At 49.0% G+C, this 21,748-nt stretch overlaps 1 protein-coding gene and 1 pseudogene across 1 annotated transcript; one reads left to right on the forward strand and one right to left on the reverse strand.

Annotated features, from left to right (window-relative positions):
• LOC132225626 (histone-lysine N-methyltransferase PRDM7-like) overlaps nt 1–21,748 on the reverse strand; it is a 208,242-nt pseudogene that overhangs the window by 78,809 nt on the left and 107,685 nt on the right.
• Nucleotides 4,473–20,948, forward strand: LOC132225582 (histone-lysine N-methyltransferase PRDM9-like). Its single transcript, XM_059680686.1, has 13 exons — nt 4,473–4,591; nt 4,985–5,122; nt 5,236–5,381; nt 5,524–5,631; nt 11,696–11,745; nt 14,259–14,415; nt 15,010–15,111; nt 15,310–15,581; nt 16,017–16,084; nt 17,176–17,369; nt 18,837–18,850; nt 19,867–20,076; nt 20,865–20,948. Exons 1-13 carry the CDS (start codon nt 4,473–4,475, stop codon nt 20,946–20,948), a joined length of 1,662 nt encoding a protein of 553 aa, XP_059536669.1.

The raw sequence follows: 21,748 nt of genomic DNA on the forward strand, positions 1-21,748 counted from the left end.
CTTTCCCAGGTTGCAATGATTAGCCTTTAACTTCATGCCCAGCTTTTTCTACCATTTGTTTCCATGTCCAGTGTGACACATCTCACTTCCTTTGGAAGGAAATGGAAAATTGTCCAGGATGCGATGCTCTGCTGTTTGGGTGTAGATGTGCACACACGTTTTAAACTGAGATACTGTGAACATTCATGAACTGGAATTCTCACAATGACTAGGAAAGACAAGTGGTGGGTGTTTTCGGTAAAATCTGATACCTATTGGGAGGAGGATAGGAGCAGATTTGACAGTTTCCAGTTTTATTTTAAATCTGTTGTTCTTGATCTGACACACAGAGGGACAGGGAGACAAAGAGAAACAATCAGGTGATGGGGGTGGCCTTACCAGGAATCAAGGGCACTTCTTGGTTCATAGGTCAGCACTCACTCATTGAGCCTCGCTTGCTGGGCTGTGTGTTGCTATTTGGATGACCTCTTTCTACAAAAACAGTGCGGCCCTCGCTGGGTAGATTACATGCCAGGGGGATGAGAGCCTTTACCTTGCTGGTGTTCTCATGCTGCTTGGAGCATCAGGCCTGTTTCCATCATCACAGCAGGTGGGAGCTGTGGCATCAGTACAAGCCTACTTCTACCTTCTGCCTATAGGTTCATAACAGAATGAAGGGAAAACCATGAAGGTTGTCTCAACAAGGGGACCAGTCATTTAGCAAACATTCTGCTTTGGTGACAACACATGACCGCCAACAGTTCCTTGGGCAGCAATACACAGTAATACTTACCAAGTTTCTAAACATTTTCCAAGTAAAACATTCACTCTTACAAAGTTTTTTTTTTTAAATATTTTATTGGTTTTTTTCAGAGAGGAAGGGAGAGGGATAGAGAGTTAGAAACATCGGTGAGAGAGAAACATCAATCAGCTGCCTCCTGCACACTCCCTACTGGGGATGTGCCCGCAACCAAGTTACATGCCCTTGGCCGTAATCGAACCTGGGACCCTTCAGTCCGCAGGCCGACGCTCTATCCACTGAGCCAAACCGGTTAGGGCCACTCTTACAAAGTTTTTAACATGCTCACTTAATTACACTTAGGAAGGCAACTTTGTACGGGAAATGTCGTTTTCTAAAATAAAATGTATGTATAATACAAATGTAGAATACACCACACAGATGACTGCTTGGCTCGGATTTATTTTTCATACATACAATAACTATATAGAATAAGTTTGAGATCACTTTTCAAACAACTGATGTGTGAATGGATGTCCAGAGAGGTCTTGGGTCTTGGGCAGAGTCACCATGAAGTAGGTGCTGTCTGTGGAAATGGAATCCAGGGTTCTGGAGTCAAAAACCTCTGAGAAGGTACATCTGGGAGGATAAAAGGAACCAGCACAGTGGTCACAGGTTCCCGGATGTCACCTCTCCAGGCCACTGCGGCCTCGATTATCTGTGTGTCCCTCGGTCTCTGTGTCCCTCGGTCTATGTGTCCCTCAGTCTGTGTGTCCCTCAGCCTGTATGTCCCTCGGTCACTAACACCGGGTGAGTCTGCTCCAATCTTCTCAGTGTGGGGGACTCTGGGAGCAGCGACACAACGCAGTAGGGGTGAGCAGGTGCAGGACCCTCCTCTGTCCATTCCCTGCCTCCTTCACGCCTCGCTTTCCCCTGCTTGTCCCGGCCTCGCACCCCCCCAGAGCCTCGCCCCAACGTGGTGGCTTGGGAGACCCTGCAAGGACCGCGCTAGAATGGCCTCGTCATGTTATGTCAGGATCTTGCCAGCTGAGAGACACTCATACATTTTATTTTTATCTTATAGACACATTCCGTGGAAAAACATCAGCGGAGCTGAATGCTCTGCTCATCATGGTGCCTTTCTTTAGGGGTATGCTGCTTTTTCACACCCTCCAAAGCTTTTCCTTCTTTGTACGTTTTTCTTGTTTATGTTTTGGTTAATTCTTACCAGAGGATATGTTTTTACACACAGAGGGAGGGGGGGAGGAAGGGAGGGGATAGAGAAGAAACAAAAAAGCAAACATGAATATGCAAGAGACACATGCATCTTTGGCTCCCACAAGAGCCCAGACTGGGGCAGGCAATGAAGCCTGCATCCCAGGTATGTGCTCTGGACCAGGAATCCCACCAGCGACCCTTCCCTGGGCACCCAAAGGTCTAACCAGTGAACAACACAGGCCAGGCCTATTCCTTATTCTTAGCAGATGAGAGCAAATGTCACTCTTTCTTCTGGCAGATGGCGGCCAATCTATGATGATCACTCATCATTGATCTTTCTCTCTTCCTTTCTGAACTAGTAGAAATGTATATTTCTAAAAAAAACCACTGTGGCCCTGGCCAGTGTGCCTCAGTGGGGAGAGTGTCAACCTATGTATTGAAGGGCCCCTGGTTCAATTCCCGGTCAGGGCACATGCCCGGGTTGCGGGCTGGATCCCCAGTAGGGAGGGGGTGATACAGGAGGCAGCTGATCCATGATTCTCTCTCATCATTGATGTTTCCATCTCTATCCCTTTCCCTTCATCTCTGAAATCAATAAAACTATATTTTAAAAAGAACACACTGGGTTTCAACACAAAAGTTTAAATTGAAATTTTTTCGCGCTACTAACATGTTCCCATGATAGCCTGCATCTGGAGGTGCCATCAACAATGACAGCCTCCCTGGTACTGATTGCATCAATAATGGCAGCCTACAGGGGAAGGACTGCCTCAGTAATGCCCGCCTCTAGGCTACATTGATCATTGCAGCCTCAAGAGAACTAGCTGCCTCAGTAATGCCCTACAAAAGCCGCTGAGTCTAGTGGTAATAACACGTTCTTGTGATACCCTTGCGCCTCGCTGTACGGACTGGCTGCCGCAATCATAGCGGCCGCCGGGTTACTGGCTGCTTCAGGAAAGGAGACCTGTCCTGTACTGGCTGCCTTGGTAACGGCGGCCGCCCCAGGACTGACTGCTCCAATCATGGCAGCCTCCAGGTTACGGACTGAATTACTGAACGCACAGCTTCCCCATGTCAGTGCAGCAGCCAAGGCCTCCCTCTGCAGGGCTGGGACAGGAAGGGGTTCAAAAGCCAGTCCCGTGACTTCAGTCCATCCGGGGAAGGAATAATTGCACCCTGGACAGCCTCGATGATTTTGTAGGGTTTTCTGTAGGTTTTGTTTGTTTGTGGTTTTTGGGGTAGACTTTTCCATCAAATTCACGGGACATTAGCTAACATTTCAGAACCACGGACAGAAGCATAAGGTGTTATTCTTTGAATGGCCACAAGAGGGACCCAGAGGATCGTTTTCGCAAAGGAATTGGCTGACAGCTTCCTTTAAGGCAGTGGTTCTCAACCTTCCTAATGCCGCGACCCTTTAGTACAGTTCCTCATGTTGTGCTGGCCCCCAACCATAAAATTATTTTCGTTGCTACTTCATCACTGTAATGTCGCTACTGTTATGAATCGTCATGTAAATGTGTGATATGCAGGATGTATTTTCATTGTGACAAACTGAACATAATTAAAGCATAGTGATTCATCACAAAAACAATATGTAATTATATATGTGTTTTTTCGATGGTCTTAAGCTACCCCTGTGAAAGGGTCGTTCGACCCCCAAAGGGGTCGCAACCCACAGGTTGAGAACCGCTGGTCTAGTGGGAATCCCTGTTTCCCAGAAGGCAACTCCCGGCCTACCGCCTGGTCCTCTAGCTAAGGAAGCGAACACACGCGCCTGGAAGACAGTCTGGGACCTAAATACCGTCGGGTGGAACACAGACTGCGTCAGGCGGAAAGAAGGATGTGTCACCCCAACACCTGCCCGGGCGGGGGGCTCCGGGTTCCTGGGGTCCCTCCGCGAAACCACAGGAATCCGAGCCCTGGACACCGCCCAGCCGGGCCCCGCTGAAAGCTTCTTGACGGACACTCGCAGGACCCTGGGTAGCCAATCACCACCAGGGGTTGAGGGCGGAAGGCGGGCTCTTTCCACAAGATTCTGCCCTTGACTGGCAGGAAGGCTGCATCCTGCGCCCCGCCCTTTCCGCGTTTCTGACCGCCCATTGGCAGGCAGGGCCCTGTGACCGCATCACTGATTGGCGGCTGCCTCTGACGCTCTGGGTGCGGGAAGCTCCCCCTTCCCCCGCCTCACACCACCTGAGGGCAGGAGCGCGCAGCGGGGAGCGCGTGGGTTTGAGGGGACCTCGGCCAGGTGCGCAGCGTGGCAGGGAGACCCACAGGAAAACGGGTGCCTCGCGTGGGAACCCCTTTGCCCCCGGCCTTCAACCCCCAGCCGAAGACCCGGGGTGTCCTCCCGAGAGGCTCCCACTCTGTCAGCCTCCATGCACCCCAAGTCCGCTAACCTGGAGGACCCCCGGGCTCCGTGCCCAGAGGAACGCTCAATCCCCCAAAGCTCAGACCCAGCACACCCCGAGCCCGGGCTCCCTAACCACGGCACCCCAGAAAGACCAAATCCCCACCTCCGAGACCCGAAACCATGAAGCCTGTCCTTGAGACCCCAAATCTCTGTGCAGGAGCCCAGATCCTCTCACCCGAGCTCACGAAGGTTCCTGGCCAGAAAGACCTGGATCCTGTCCTGCGGGCCCGTCTCAGCCCGTAGGTCTCTGCCCCTTGAGGCGCCTCCTCCCGCGTGCATTGCTCTGGGATCGCGGGTGCCATTCCGGAACCCGGTTCCTCCCGGCAAAGCCCCCCCAACGTCAGGGCGCCTCCACCTCCACCCCCAGGGCCCTCAAACCCGCATCGCGCCCCTCACACCCCCCACCTCGCCCCTCAGTCCCCCCCCTGATCGCGCCCCTCAGACTCCTGACCGCGCCCCTCAGACCACCCCACCGCGCCCCTCAGACTCCCCACCGCGCCCCCAGTCCCCCGACCGCGCCCCTCAGTCGCCCCCTGAGACCGCCCCAGCCGCGGGAATGAGGCGCCCCCTGGTGGGTCTCAGTGGCCTTGACCCTGGCCACCTGGTCCTGGTCCCGGTCTGTCCTGCGGCAGGAGCAGTTCTTCAGCGCCTCCTCCTCACACAGGCACTGCGGCCTCTGGCTGGGACTGGGCTGGCGGCACCATAAACCCCGACAGGGACCCGCAGGAGCGCCCCGAGAGGAGGCGGGGAGAGCGGGGCACAGGCCCAAGGTGAGGGGGTCCACGGGGGGTGGAAGTGGGGACGGGGGTGGGGACGGGGTGGAGGCGGGGCGCCCCCCCCTCGGGCCGGGGCAGAGGGACGGACTGTCTCTCCTCCAGCCCAGGGCCGCCTGCAGGGACGTGTCCATCTACTTCTCCCGGGAGGAGTGGGCCCACTACTTCTCCGGGGAGGAGTGGGCGCAAATGGGCGCCTGGGAGCGAGCCCGGCACCTGAACGTGAAGAGCAACTACGAGGCGCTGCTCAGCATCCGTGACCAGGAGGGGGTGGCGGGGCCGCGGGGAGTTGGGGGGCTCGGTCCAGGGCCCCGGCTCCGCCCCGCTCGGCGCTAGCTCTGCTGTTCGTCCCTCAGGTCTTCGCCCGCAGGACAGACTCTTTCTTTCTCTCCTTCCAGGTCTCAGGGCCCCTCGACCCGCCTTCATGAGTCGCCGCGGCAAAACAGCCAGGCCCAGGGCTGAGGACTCCGAGGACTCGGATGAAGAGTGGACCCCGAGGCCGCGAGGTGCGGGCGGAGGGCGCGCAGGTGCCTGAACCCGACCAGGTGTCAGTCGGGCGGCCTCTCGGGAGTTACCCGGGAGGAGGAAGAGGCAGAGCAGTTACACACCAGGGGCTGTTCACATAAACCCCTTTTTATGAATCATTTATTTTACAGAGAGAGAGAGAGAGAGAGAGAGAGAGAGAGAGAGAGAGAGAGAGAGAGAGACCTCCATCGCTGCCTCCTGCCGGCCCCCCACCTCACGGTTCATAGGTCGAGGCTCAACCACTCAACCACACTGGCCAGGGTCATAGAACCTCTTTCAATGTGTAACAATAATTATATACAGATTTAGTGTTGACACTATCACAGAGGTTCCCCCATTTCTTCCCCTTTTCTCACCTTCACCCAGACCCACCCCCCAAATCTACAATAATAAAACCATAATATGCAAATCCAGGGAGGACCAGCTGAAGGACTGGCCAGATGACCAGGCTCTGACACTCACTGGCGTCAGGCGAGCGAAGGCCTGTGAAACACAATTGGTCCGGCCCCACCATCCCCCATGATGCCCTGCAGAGAAAGGCCCAGGCCACTAGCCACTGGGTGATCAATGGGGGCTCCCCGTCACCCCAAAGAGGGAGGCCCAGGCCACCAATGCACAGCTGGGGCTGCTGAACCAGACCTCCCTCTGAAGGCAATGGATCGTAGGGCTCCCAGACTGTCAGAGGCACAGAGGGCACAGGCTGGGCTGAGGAATCCCCCGCCCACCCCCACCCCCGCCGCCATTCCCGGTACATAAATTTATAAATTTTCTGCAATGGTGCTCTAGTATATATATACTAGAGGCCCGGTGCACAAAAATTTGTGCATTGGGGGGCGGGGTCCCTCAGCCCGGCCAGTGCCCTCTCACAGTCTGCGACGCCTTGGGAGATAACGACCTGCTGGCTTAGGCCTGCTCCCGGGTGGCAGAGGGCAGTCCCAATCCCTAGGTGCAGCCCCTGGTTGGGCTCAGAGCAGGGCTGATTGGGGAGTTGGGGTGCCGCCCCCTGTCATGCACAGAGCAGGGCGATCGGGAGGTTGCGATGCCACCCTCAGTCACGCTCAGGGTAGGGCCGATTGGGGGGTTGGGGCACCGCCCCCTGTCACACTCAAGGCAGGGTCGATGGGAAGGTTGCGGCACCACCCCCTGTCACACACAGAGCAGGGCCAATCAGGGGTTGGGGCACTGCCCCCTGTCACTCACAGAGCAGGGCCTAACAGGGGGGTTCGGGCTCTGTACCCTGTCATGCACAGAGCAGGGCCCATCAGGGGGTTGGGGTGCTGCCCTCTATCACCCACAGAGCAGGGCTGATCAGGGTGTTGGGGTGCCGCCACTCTCACACTCAGGGCAGGGCCGATGGGGAGGTTATGGCTCTACCCGGTCACACACAGAGCAGGGCCCGTGTGGAGGCTGGGGGGTTGTGGCCCCGCCCCTTGTCACACACAGAGCGGCAGGGCGATCAGGGGGTTTGGGCGCTGCCCCCGTCACACTGATCCCGGTGCTGGGAGGCATATTACCCTTTTACTATATAGGATGGAGGCCTGGTGCATGGGTGGGGCTGGCTTGTTTGCCCTGAAGGGTGTCCTGGATCAGGGTGGGGGTCCCCACTGGGGTGCCTGGCCAGTCTGGGTGAAGGGCTGAGGGCTGTTTTCAGGCTGGGGGTGACTGAAGCTCCCAACCACTCCTTTTTTTCTTTTTTTTTTTTTATTCTGGGCCAGCTTTAGCTCTGAGGTTTGGCTCCAGCTCTTAGGCCTCCACTGCTGAAAGTAGGTTTCTGGCCTTTGCTTACAATGCTGTGATCCTGCTGGCTGAAGCCCAGGACTAAAGCAGGTTTCTGGGGTTTTGTTTAGCTTCTATATTTGTTACATAGTTGCTTAGAGTTGCAGATCAGAGGCCTGCAGCGGCAGGCGGGGAATTTTGGAGTCCTCTGTCACTGAAGCAAGCAAGCCTCATGTTAGTTTCAAGCTGCCTGGCTGTGGGCCGCCATCATGGCTGGCAGTTAATTTGCAAATTGCCCTGATTAGCCAATGGGAAGGGTAGTGGTCGTATGCCAATTACCATGTTTCTCTTTTATTAGATAAGATGTATGTGTGTATATATATATATATATATATATATATATATATATATATATATATATATATATATAATTTTTTAAGCTGTTCTCTCTCTGGGAGCACACACACCCCTCACCCTTTCCCCTCTACTCCCCCCCCACTAGGTGTGCATCTCCCAAACTAAGAGACCTAGGAGACTTGCACCAGGGAGTATGGGCAGGGGCAGGTCATTCAGGCTAACCCCCTGAACCTGGCTCCAAGGCCCCTTTGCTATGACTTTCCAATGAGCCAAAGCAGCCTGCCTAGGCTGAATTCTTTCCTTTAACCTTTCTAGAGCAACACAGCAGCCCAGCCTAGGCTCTCTCCTGCTGCTGCTTCTATCCTAAGACCTTCCTTGTTTCACTGTCCCCAGCTTTACTAAATATTCTTTCAAAATAAAAATAAATAAATAGCTATGGCTCGGTGCCTCAGTTGGTTGGAGCATCCTCCCATACACCAAAAAAGTTTTGGGTTCCACCCCCAGTCGGGGTGTGTATGGGATACAAGTGATCGATGTTTCTCTCTCACATCTATGTTTCCCTCTCTTTCTTTCTCTTCCTCTCTCTCTAAAATCAATAAACATATATTCTCACGTGAGGATTAAAAAATAATAGTAGAGGGCGATAAATGCTAATGGAAAAAATAAAATAAAGGCTGGAAACCAAGATGGCGGCATAGGTTAACGCAGGAGATTGCTGCCTCGAACAACCATTTCAAGGGTACACCTAAAAGACAGAATGGACATCATCCAGAACCACAGGAAGGCTGGCTGAGTGGAAATTCTACAACTAGGAGGAAAGAGAATATCATACCCAGACTCAGGGGAGGCGCAGTGCTGAAGTGAAATACTGAGGTTCGGAGTGCGTGCGGAGCGGGCTGACGGCGGAGGGCACAGTTGTGGTTTTCAATCGGGAGGGAGTTTCAGACTCTGAGCTCCAGATCCGGGCGAGTCTCTAGGGACCCAGATTCAAACAGGAGAAGCGGGACTGTCTGGCTTCGGTCGGAACTCCAAGGCAGCTTTCTATCCGAGGATTGCAGTGGTTGCTGGGACTCTGTGAGGCAGAGCCCCTAGGGACGGAACTGAGAGCAGCCATAACTGTTCGCTCCGGCCCGCCCTGCAGATCCCCAGGGACCCGCCCCGCACAAGCCCTGCACAGAGCCATTTGCCGCATAGCCTCAGGCAAACGCTAGATTAGCACCGCCCTAGAGATCCAGCACAGAAGCTCTCCCACTGCAGACACAGCTGACCCTCATGGCCAGTTAGCCTGGAGGTCAAATCACCCCAGGTATTGCCGACCGACAACAATCAAGGCTTAACTACAACAAGACTGTGCACAAAGACCACTAGGGGGTGCACCAAGAAAAGATAAAAAAATGCGGAGACAAAAAACAGGATGCAAATGTCAGAAATGGAAGATATAGAGCTCAAAACCACACTTTTAAGGTCTCTCAAGAACTGTCTAGAAGCTGCCGATAAACTGAGTAAGGCCCTCGGAAAGACTGGTGAGACCGCCGATAAATGTAGTGAGATTCTCAAGAAATCTAATGAGATCGTCGATATTGTGATAAAGAACCAACTAGAAATTAAGCATACACTGACTGAAATAAAGAATATTGTACAGACACCCCACAGCAGACCAGAGGAGCGCAAGAATCAAGTCAAAGATTCGAAATGCGAAGAAGCAAAAAACACACAACTGGAAAAGCAAAATGAAAAAAGAATCTGAAAATATGAAGATAGTGTAAGGAGCCTCTGGGACAGCTTCAAGCGTACCAACATCAGAATTATAGGGGTGCCAGAAGATGAGAGAGAGCAAGATATTGAAAACCTATTTGAAGAAATAAGGACAGAAAACTTCCCCCACCTGGTGAAAGAAATAGACTTACAGGTCCAGGAAGCGCAGAGAACCCAAACAAAAGGAATCCAAAGAGAGCCACACCAAGACACATCATAATTAAAATGCCAAGAGCAAAAGACAAAGAGAAAATCCTAAAAGCAGCAAGAGAAAGAAACTCAGTTACCTACAAGGGAATACCCATACGGCTGTCAGCTCATTTCTCAACAGAAACTTTGCAGGCCAGAAGGGAATGGCAAGAAATATTCAAAGTGATGAATACCAAGAACCTACAACCAAGATTACTTTATCCAGCAAAGCTATCATTCAGAACTGAAGGTCAGATAAAGAGCTTCACAGATAAGGAAAAGCTAAAGGAGTTCATCACTACCAAACCAGTATTATATGAAATGCTGAAAGGTATCCTTTAAGAAGAGGAAGAAGAAGAAAAAGGTAAAGATACAAATTATGAACAACAAACATGCATCTATCAACAAGTGAATCTAAGAATCAAGTGAACAAATAATCTGGTGATCACAATAGAATCAGGGACATAGAAAGGGAATGGACTGACTATTCTTGGGGGGAAAGGGGTGTGGGAGATGCGGAAAGAGACTGGACAAAAAACGTGCACCTATGGATGAGGACAGTGGGTGGGGAGTGAGGGCGGAGGGTGGGGTGGGAACTGGGAAGAGGGGAGTTATGGGGGGAAATAGAGGAACAAATGTAATAACCTAATTCACCGAGTACTTACAAACTGATAAGAAACAGATCAACAAAAAATAAAATAAAGAATAATAATATAATTATATAGATATAGAACACTAACAAACAATATACAAAAATATAAAAGTGAGTAAAAAATAACTAATTCAGAAGAGTTGTCATCACATAGAAGGAGGAAGTTCTGACGTGTGAGCAGTGCTCTAAGACCTGCATGGGGACATATGGGAAAATTATTACTCATGGTAGTTAGGGGGTTGGGTTGTGGGCCAGTGTAGGAAGTAGTTCACTGTTGTATCAGGTTCCATGTCAGCCATGGCATCATCTGCCAGGTTTCATGAAAGTCGGGTTGGTAGGGTCTGTAGTTCCATGGGTCTGAGGTTGGAACATAGCTGAAGTCACGACGTTATCTCTAAATTGCCCGAAACTCTGTTTCTGTGGTGACTAGACCTGAGTCTTTGTTCCTAGGACAGTGTGATGCTGATCAGAATCTAGTGATTAGGAAAGGTGGCACAGTCCACATGTGCAAAGGAGGAAGGATAAGAAAGAAAGGAGGCAAGGTGGTCCTGGTGCCATTGGACTGGACAAAGCCAGTGTGAAGACAGAAAGCAGAGAGGAGAAAGGGCCAGGTTGCAGAGTAGAGATTCTTTGCAGTTACGTGACTGTCATTATATCTGTGTCATGAATGGCCAATTCTTTTATTTTTTGCTGTTTAGGGCAATTTTATTTTTTAAATCCTCACCCAAGGATATTCATTGAATTTAGAGGGAGGGAAGGAGAGAGACAGAAAGGGAGACAGAAACATCAATGTGAGAGAGGAACATTTATCCGTTGCCTCCCGTGTACACCCCAATACAGATCAAACCTGAAACCTTGTGGTGTAAAAGACAATACTCCAACCAACTGAGCCGCCCAGCCACAGCTAGGCCAATTTAAATATATATATATTGAACAGAGGATGAAGTACAGATGGGGTTTTGTCTACTTTTAAACATTTTAAGAAAATTAGCTGATGCTACTAATAAAAGCATAAGCCTAATGAAACATCAAAAAACATTTTCCAATCATCCTTGGTCTGTCCTTAGATCACTCTCTGATTCAGAATTCTGAAAAAATAAGAATCCCCAGATTTTGAAATAATTACCAACCAAAAATGATTTCTCACCCAGCAGGCGTGGCTCAGAGATTGAGCATCGACCTATGAACCACGAAGTCGCAGTTCGATTCCCAGTCAGGGGACATGCCCAGGTTGTGTGCTCGATCCCTGCTGTGGGGTGTTCAGGAGACAGCTAATCCATGATTCTCTATCATCATTGATGTTTCTCTCTCTCTCCCTCGCCCTCTCCCTCCCTCTCTGAAATTATATGTATTATTGATTTCTCACCATCTTTTAGCTAAACCTTCTTGGGTGGCCTTCAGAGTAGAACAGAATAAACATCAGAAGGTGAGTATTCCCCAAATCCTGTTGAAAAGAAATTCTTCCTCCTGGATGCAAATGCAGGGAAGAGGAGAAAAAATCAGAGTGCAGCCTAGAAACTGCCACCTTTCTTTCCTGACCTCTTCAACAAAATGCCCAATATCATCTCAGTCGTTAATAACATCAGCTACAATAGTAGCTGCCACGGGTTTTATCTTCACAATGCTTCAGACTCTAAGAATTCTACGTGAATAAACTCACTTAAACCTTACCACAACCCTATGAGGTAGGTACTATAACTATCACCATTTCTGATGAGGAAACTGAGGTTTCAGAAATATACAAGTGTTTGATTATATGTCTGAGATCACAGTATTGGTGGGCATGCACTCTAATCCATAGCTTCATCTCTAAACCACTTACAAGCTCATTAAAATTTCCATAGTTTCATGCAGTTTCCACTGTCTTATCCATACATGATTACATCTTTCAATGACTGATGATTCCAAACACTATGCTGCCGTGAGAGATGCACTAAGACTTCCGACTCGCGGAAGCTTACTGACATATAGGCAGTTTGCACAGTGAATGGTCCCCCATGAAGAAGGACATAGGAACCCCAGCATCAGAGCCTCCTGGTCCAATAAAAGAAAGCATCTCTCAACTCTGGGGAGCTTCAGGTTTGACAATTGAGAAACAATAAATAAAGTGACTTAAGAACTTCATAGAGATGACACACTATTCAATAGAAGCTCATCCATCTGGAACTGGTTTTGAATGCTCATTCCAGTAAGAAGCATGGCTTCTTTCTCTGAGCTCTAATTAGGCCAGTGTCATCTTTTTTGAATCATTTGCTCCGCCTGCCTACATCTGCATTGTGAGCTCTTTGGTTCACACCAGATTTTTCTCTTCCAGAAGTCCCAGGCCCAGCTCAGGGTCCCTGAGGGCCCCTGAATGTTGGCTGAAAGAGTGCTTTAAAATTTACAAATTAAGCTAGAATAGGGTCAAAAAATAATGAAGATAATTTACATGTGATTTCAAATACAGAGACGACTGAGAGGTACATTGATAGCAGGACTGTAATTTGACATTCACACTGTATCAAAGAGCTCACAGAACACTTTGGTGAACACCGTTATATGTCATGTTCATTATAACATTAAGAATTAGCATGTTATAGGTCAGGAAAAATGAAGAGAACCAGCTAGTAGCACAACCTTATTCAAACAGAATTGGTGGGAACCAACTACTCTAATTACAAATATTCTTTCCGTGATATAGTAATTTGCACATCCTATATAATATGCTAAGTGTCCAGTCGCCCGTTCAACCAATCAAAGCATAATATGATGATGACATGCTAATGCCACTAACTGCTCACTATGATGTGCACTGACCACCAAGGGGCAGAAAGTCAACCGGTAGACCAGTAGCTATGACGAGCACTGATCACCAGGAGGAAGACGCTCTGACCTATAGGTTAGCTTGCTGCTGGGGTCCAGCTGATCAGGACTGAGCGAGATGGCCGGACACACCCTGGAGTCCTCCTGCGGTTCCTCCCCAGCTGGCCAACCTCCCGCGTCCCTCCCCAGCCCCGATCGTGCCCCAGTGGGGTCCCTCAGCCTAGCCTGTGCCCTCTCGCAATCCAGGACCTCTCGGGGAATGTCGGAGATCCAGTTTTGGCCTGATCCCACAGGCCAGGATGAGGGACCCCGCTGGTGCATGAATTCGTGCACTGGGTCTCTAGTTTTAGCATAATTTTCCTTATTTTCACGATAGGTTTCTGCCAGCCATTTCTTTTGAAAAATATATGTTTTTATTGATTTTAGAGAGAAAGAGGAAGGGAGAGGGAGAGAAGCATCAGTGAGAGAGAAAAACATGGATCGGTTGCCTCCTACACAGACCCCCACCTGGGATCTAACCCGTAACCAGGACATGTACCATGACCGGGAATGGAACCAGCAACCCTTCAGTTCAACCAACTGAGCTACACCAGCCAGGGCTCTGCCAACTATTTTTCTTTCTTTCTTTTTTATTCTTAATCCTCACCCAAGGATATTTTCTCATTGATTTTTAGGGAGAATAGAAGAGAGAGGGAGAGACAGTGAGAAATATCAATGTGAGAGACACATTGATTGGTTGCCTCCTGCAAAAGTCCAGACCAGGTCATGGGCCAGGGAGGAGGATCCTGCAACCAAGTCACTGGCCCCTGATCGGAATCGAACTATGGACCCTTCAATCCGCAGGCTGACACTCTATCAACTGAGCTACACTGGTTAGGGCCCAACTATGACTTATTTTCTTCCCAGTATCTTTCACTCTCACTGTTCTATAAAAAAAAAAGATCCTTAAGGCATGGGTTCTAGTCTTCAATTCACAACCCACATTGGCCATTTCTTTTTCCTCTAATATTCATACTTCCCAGGTATTTCAGAGTTGTTGAAGTGTTCATTGAAGTCATGTATGTGAAAATATATCATAAACCCTACATAATTAAATAAATGCCTGTTATCTTTTAATATGGGACTTCCACATTGAAGGCAAAGTCCAGGAAGTCATTAAGTAATGAGTCTACTTTGAAGGAATTGTCAGGAACAGCAAATTCGTTGACCACAAGTGGCTCAGAGCAGACTCAGAAACCAGTGCCCCCTCCTGGAGAAGCAAGTCCCTCTGGACAGCACCCTAGATCGAAATTGGGTAAGTTACATAATTTGGAGATTTCAGTTCTACTAATTCTTCTAGAAAGGCTAATCAGTATAGCCTAGGTATGTGGGGTGGACTTTGCATAGGCCTGGATTTGAAACTGGAGTTAGCACTGAATCTTTGAGCTAATCTTACCAACTCTCTGAGCTCCTGAATGCTAATGTGTAAAGTGAACATAAGGAAACATGGGCCACATATAGTTTGATAGCATTAAATTAAATCTTAAACAATTGACACATGCAAGTTGTCCAATAAATCCATCTGTGATAATAGCAACCATATTCTCTTGGTGTTGTGTGCCCAGGTCTTTACTCAGTGCCTAACACATAATGTTCCCTCAATACATACTTTATGAATGACCAAAGCTTGGGAGGTTGAACCTCAGAATGGGATCATCTAGAAACTAAAATTGAATCAGCCACCAATAGTCAGTGTGGAGTGCTAGTCTTTTAGTTAATGGAGGAAAATACCACATACTATAATAGAACAGGCGATCATTTGATGGTAGGACATTGTGTGTTTTCTGATAAGATAGGGACTAATGTTCCAGACCTCATCCCCTCAGTCACCTGCCCTTCTCCCATGTAGACCTCAGGAGAAAGGAGATCGAAGTGAAGATGTATAGCCTACGAGAGAGGAAGTGTTGTGTCTACCAAGAGGTCAGCGAGCCCCAGGACGATGACTACCTATGTAAGCTCACCCTCACCAAGGAGCATGTTATGTCTTGATGCAAGAATTTCACTTGGTCTTTGGGTGCCCAAATCATTCCCTTCCTCTCGTGACCAGGAGTACAGGATTGAGGCTCACTGATGTGAGCTCTTTCCGAAGCTCTTCATGTCCAGGAACATGCACTGCACCCTCCCTCTTCCCTGTTGCTCTTGCCTCCAGATTGTGAGAAGTGTCAGAACTTCTTCATTGACAGCTGTGCTGTGCATGGGCCTCCTAGGTTTGTAAAAGGCAGTGCCGTGGACAAGGGGCATGCCAACCGCTCAGCCCTCACTCTGCCCCCTGGGTTGAGAATCGGACCATCAGGCATCCCTGAGGCTGGGCTTGGAGTGTGGAATGAGGAATGTGATCTGCCCGAGGGCCTGCACTTTGGCCCTTATGAGGGTCAGATCACAGAAGATGAAGCCACAGCCAACAGCGGCTACTCCTGGCTGGTGAGAAGTTGACCTCTTCCCTGTCCTCTGGCTTCCCCGTCCTTCCTGTGGCTTGGGGGGCCCCCACCTTCTACATGCCAGGACATGGATGGGGACCATATGGTTAGTTAGCTCTGTGTACTGGGCGGACTTTGCATGAACATGGAGTTCCTCTCTAAGGATCAGAGGGTAAATGGGAGCAAAGTGGTACAGACTCCTCCCTTGTGGGGCTCCTGCTTAGTGGACAAATCGACTCCGACGTGTAGATGATGAGTAAGAAAAATATCCTGTGATCACCATTGGCAGTTGAATCACCATGCAGGCTGAAAGAGATTTGATGACAGTAGAATAAAGTAATTCTTCTATTATATACACACAACCACACACACACACACACACACACACACACACACACACACACACACACGGCCTTTAACTTCTTTTCCTGAAATGCAGATCACCAAAGGGAGAAACTGCTATGAGTATGTGGATGGAAAGGATACATCTCAGGCCAACTGGATGAGGTAAGGTCACTAGGCTTCTGGGTGCCAGAGAGGATACTCATGCCTCACAACCCACATGTCTGTCCTTCCCATCATGCCTCTTTAATGGTCTCCCTCAGTTCTTTGTTCCCCTTTTTTCTCCATACAGTGATCTTTAACATCTAGAGACATTTAGGAAAAAAGGAGGTAAAAGTATAGCATATGTCCTCAAAATAGAAGTCTCTGGTATGGGCACTGACTGGGAAAACCTTGAGGACCCTGTATTACTCTGTGATTTATCTAATGGACATTAGTTAAACACCTACTATGTTCCAGTTTAGAGGAAGGAATTCATTACTTACACAGATTACACAATCCATGACCCTAGGGAGGACTTACTGCAGACGGACATGAAACATTTTATTTCATAAACATTTAACTCTAATTTTCCTATTTTTCAAGAAGTGCCCAGTGCCCAGATAGCCTTGAACCAAGGATAGTCTAAACCTGTGAGGGCAGCACATCATCCCAGACTCAGTTCTAACTACAACTGGGTGTTGGAGCCTGCAGAGTAATAGTGCTCATGGCCCTTTCCTGAGGGGCTCTCTTGTGTCAGGGGAGACAGATTATGAATAAACTACTATTGTTCTGTGTTATTTTTCTAAGACAGAGAGACCTCCACGTTTCTGTGGGAACCAGGGGGAGGCAACTGAATGATGCCTTCAATAAAGTGTGGGGAGACTCTACAAAGGCCTCTGAAGAGAAGGTAGACTTGGACTGAGTGTTGAATGATGTGAGTCCTAGATCAAGCCCCGAGTTCTGTGCTGTAACACAGAACCTGACTTACAGCTTAGAGAAGCTAGAGGTCACCAGGTTTGATGGGGAAGTCTGGAATGAGGCTTTAGAAATGGCATTAGGCAGGATGAGCATTGTGAGCAGGACTTAGAGACAGGAATTCACATGACATTGTGACAGAGGCTTGGACATTGAACAGAAGTTTCCCCAGGAGCATGGGTGTGGGTGCCATCAGTGCTGAGGGCCTTAAGCGTCAGTGAGGAGCTGGACACGAATATGACAGGTAGTGGAAACTCATCGCCTGTGGTTTTCTTTCCTTTCATCTGCCTCAACACCAGGTATGTGAACTGCGCCCGAGATGACCAAGAACAGAACCTGGTGGCCTTTCAATATCACAGGCAGATTTTCTACCGAACCTGCCGGGTCGTGAGGACGGGCTGTGAGCTGCTGGTCTGGTATGGAGAAGAGTATGGCCAAAAGCTGGGCATCAAGTGGGGCAGCAATTGGAAGACAGAGCTTGTGGTCGGGAGAGGTGGGCACCACTCTTCTTCAACATGGAAAGAAAGAATTCTTAGAAGTTTTCATGCTCCAACTCTCAAGTAGAGTAAACTCCACTCTAGAGTCAGCAAAGCTTCAAATCAGATGCTTCAGAAATTGATGGCTCATCACATAGGTTTTTGATTCTTAGGAACAATTTTAATATTTTTATTTTTGTTCTAATTTTAAAAAAATATGCTTTTATTGGTTTTAGAGACAGAGATGAAGGGAGAGGGAGGGAAATATCAATCTGCTGCCTCCTGCATTATCCCTACTGGGGATCAAGTCCACCACCCACACATGTGCCCTGACCAGGAATCAAACTGGCTACCTCTGGGTGAATGGGACAATGCTCAACGAACTGAGCCACACTGGCCAGGGGCTTTTTTTGTTCCATTTTAAAAAATACTTCATGCACAAAATACACAGCGTCATATAGTGCTAAAAGGGTTAGAGGCAAAACAAATAAAAAAAAAAAAGGTTTCAGGCACTTAACCAGCTCTCTCATCAAGGTGGTTGTTTGTGGGTTGTTGTTTTTGTTTTCTAACACTTTATCTGTTTCTTCTTCATTTACTGCATATTTCTAAATGAAATGTGTGTGTTAACATGCATTCATTCATTGTTTTGTGACTTGCCATGTGAATTCCTACGCGGTGCCACGCAGGGTTCTGGAAGCTGGAAATACAGATGAACACGATGATCAGAATCACTGCTCCTGAGCAGCTGGCTGGTGAAGGAGGGAAGCCCTGGCAGACATATGTGCATGTGCTTAATATTACTCAGTGGTTAGCGCTTTGGAGAAAACGGGACCAGGACAAGTGACTAGGGATCAGTGTGAGGGGAAGTTGGGTGTGTCGGATTGCAAAGGTCAAGGGAAGGCTTTCTCAGGAGACAACAGTTACAACAGTTGTGTCACAAGGTCCCAGGCAGAGGGAGTGGCTGGTGCAGGGAAGGGAAGAGGTTGGGTGTTGAGCTGGCTGAGGGCTACTCCCGTCTCAGTCTCAGTACAGAGGGTAAGAACAAAGGTTGGACAGATGCCTAGCAGGCTGGAAATACAGTGCCTATGATCCAAGCTGAGATACTGGGGACTTTCTTGAGTGAGACGGGACAATTGAGCAGTTTTCAGCTGCAGAGTGGCATGTTCTAAAACTATGCTTTGTTAAATTTTTTGGAAAATAAACTTCAGTGGGGAATCCCCTCCGAGATTATTTCAACTCCAAGTGAGAGAGGAAGGCAGACTGGCTGGAGATGGACGGGAGTCAGGAGTGTAAGAAGCAGGTTGGGGAAATATTTTTGTTGTTGTTGTTAATCCTCACCCAAGGATATTTTTCCACTGATTATTTTTTGAGAGAGAGTAGAAGGTGGAGAGACAGAGAGAGAAACATCAATAGCTTGTCTCCCACGGACACCCCATCTAGGGCTGGGGATTGAGCTTGCAACCAAGGGACGTGCCCTTGACTAGAATCGAACCCAGGAGCCTGGAGTCCCCAAGGTGACGCTCTATCTACTGAGCCAAACTGGCTAGGGCATGGTTGGGGAGATATTTTGAAACAGGACTTTGTAGTGTATTTGAAATAGGCTAACACTGAAAGAAATCAAGTAGGAATACTGTGTGAGGAAAGACATATTTCCATTTTATGATTTGTGGAAAACTGAGAGAGAAGCAATTGCTAGTTGGGGGCCTATTGTTCCTCTATTTTTAAATATTTTTAGTGATTTGAGAGAGAGAGGAAGGGAAATGAAGAGAGAGATAGAAATATCAACATGGATCAGCTGCCTCCTGCTGGGATAGAGCACAAAACCTGGGCATGTGCCCTGACCAGGAATCAAACTGGTGACGACCTGGTTCATGGGTTGATGCTCAACCACTGAGATACCTGGCCAGGCCTGTGGTTTTTCTCTTTAACATGACTTAGAAGATACATGTATATGGAAAGGTCACGATAGTCAAACCCATATAAGGAGTCAAATGGCTTCTGATGGTCCTTGATCTGTAAGACCATTTTTCTTTTCAATCCTCACCCAAGGATATTTTTCCATTGATTTTTATAGAGAATGAAAGACAGAGGGAAAGACAGAGAGAAATATCAATGTGAGAGGAACACATCGATTTGTTGCCTCCTGCACAATCCCTGACCAGGTCCCGGGCCGGAGAGAAGCCTGCAACCAAGGCACATGTCCTTAATGGGAATCAAACGCAGGACCTTTCTGTCCACAGGCTGAGGCTCTATCCACTGATCCACACTGACCAGGGCTGTAGAAAAGACTTTTGATATGGGGTCTCTGGATTTCTGAAGAAGAGTAGTGCAGACAAAGAAAAAGAAAAGTAGACTGTGAAGGAACACTCTGTGGGAGGCAGAGCTTGCACTGTCAACACAGTTAGAATGATTCCGGAGACAGGTCTTACCAGGAGACAGAGCGTAAGGCACAGGCAGCCTTGCCCACACATGCCCTGACCAAAACTTTCTCCTTCAGCATAACCAAAGACAGAGATCGACCCATGTCCCTCCTGCTCTGTGGCCTTCTCCAGTCAGACATTCCTCAACCAACATGTGAAACGCAATCACCCCTCTGAGATTCTGCCAGGATCACCTGCAGGAAAACACCTCCAGTCAGAGGAACCTGGCCCAGAGTTTCAAAATCAACAGCAGCAGCAACATCCTGGTCCACATGGCTGGAATGACAAAGCTGAAGGTCAAGAGGTCAAAGGAACGTCCAAACCTTTGCTTAAAAGGATCAGGCACAGGAGAACTTCAAGGGACTCTTTCAAGCCTCCCAACAGACAAATAGGGAGCTCCAGTGAGCGTGAGAGAATAATGGAGGAAGAGCCCAGCACAGGCCAGGACGTGAATCCAAAGAACACAGGCAAATTATCTGTGGGAGTAAGAATGTCAAAAATTGTAACAATCAAGCATGGAGGGTGTGGGCAAGGCTTCAATGATAAGTCACATATGGACACACTCAGGGGAGAAGCCATATGTGTGCAGGGAGTGTGAGAAAGGCTTTACATGGAAGTCACATCTCATCAGACACCAGAGGACACACTCAGGGTAGAAGCCATATGTGTGCAGGGAGTGTGGGCGAGGCTTTACACAGAAGTCATCTCTCATCAGACACCAGAGGACTCACTCAGGGGAGAAGCCCTATTTGTGCAGGGAGTGTGGGCGAGGCTTTACAAATAAGTCAATCTCATCAAACACCAGAGAACACACTCAGGGGAGAAGCCCTATGTGTGCAGGGAGTGTGGGCGAGGCTTTACACAGAAGTCATCTATCATCATACACCAGAGGACACACTCAGGAGAGAAGCCCTATGTGTGTAGGGATTGTGGGTGAGGCTTTATAGATAAGTCAAGTCTCATCAAACACCAGAGAACACACTGAGGGGAGAAGCCCTATGTTTGCAGGGAGTGTGGGCGAGGCTTTACACAGAAGTCCAATCTCCTGAGACACCAGACGCCACACTCAGGGGAAAAGCCCGGTCTTTGCAGGGAGGATCCATCATGAGCCCTAAATTGCACCTCAGCAGCCACAGGGCAAGTGTAGGCACCTCATACCTTATACCCCAGCTCTGAGGGGGCTTTAGAGGAAGCCGGCTGGCCCCTTTCCCTCCCCAAGAGTGTAATTAGTACAGAAGTATCTGGTCAAAGAAATCCTCCGCTTTCAAAAGGAGAGGCAATAGACAAACAGTTCCGTAAGTGCTATGGGGATGTCAACACGAATGTCCCTCATGGTGTTTTTGGCCTCGTTTTAATAAAGTTTATGTCCAGACAAACCTGAAGCCTACGTGCCTCATCCCTCTCATCACTGAAAGCAGAGTTCCAGGTGGGCCTCAAAGAACCCTCAGCCACAGACCTGAACCCGGGAAGGCGGAATCTGGCGTCAGCCCAGTGAGGTTCCCGCCAGGGAGAGGGATTGAGACACACTCACCAGGAACATGAATAGGACCCCACCAACCCCTTGGCTTCTCCTGGCTCCTCCCCTGATTCCTTAGACCTCTGTAGCCTCAGAGGTGAAAGCCAGAGAGGGTGTGTGCAGGTGTGTGTGTGCATGTGTGTACATGTGTGTGTGTGCGTGTGTGTGTGTGTCTGTGCCTGCGTGCCTGTGCACACACCTGTGCTGCCTCAGTCTGGGCACTGGTTGCCCTCTTCTTGCTGCCTCTGTAGCATTGGCATCTTGCCTGGGGCATAGCATGTGGGCGCCAGGTCTGTCCACAAGGGTTTGAGTCTCAGCTCTGCCCTCAAAACTGTGTGTCCTAAGGCAAGACCCCCAAAGTCTCTGTGCCTCTTTCCAAGCTATAAAGCGGGAGGGTGACCCAGGCTTTGGAGTGTCATTCAGAGTGGGGTCAGCACAGGTGGTTAAAACACGCATCTCT

Source organism: Myotis daubentonii, chromosome Y (genome assembly GCF_963259705.1).
Source record: "Myotis daubentonii chromosome Y, mMyoDau2.1, whole genome shotgun sequence".
Taxonomy (NCBI): domain Eukaryota; kingdom Metazoa; phylum Chordata; class Mammalia; order Chiroptera; family Vespertilionidae; genus Myotis; species Myotis daubentonii.

Excerpts from the sequence above, each read along its gene's own strand:
- LOC132225582 (XM_059680686.1), top strand. The coding sequence starts at position 4,473 with ATGAAGCCTGTCCTTGAGACCCCAAATCTCTGTGCAGGAGCCCAGATC. Across the intron at positions 11,746-14,258 it reads AACAGAATAAACATCAGAAG|GCAAAGTCCAGGAAGTCATT; the intron begins GTGAGTATTCCC and ends TCCACATTGAAG. Across the intron at positions 16,085-17,175 it reads TCTCAGGCCAACTGGATGAG|GTATGTGAACTGCGCCCGAG; the intron begins GTAAGGTCACTA and ends CCTCAACACCAG.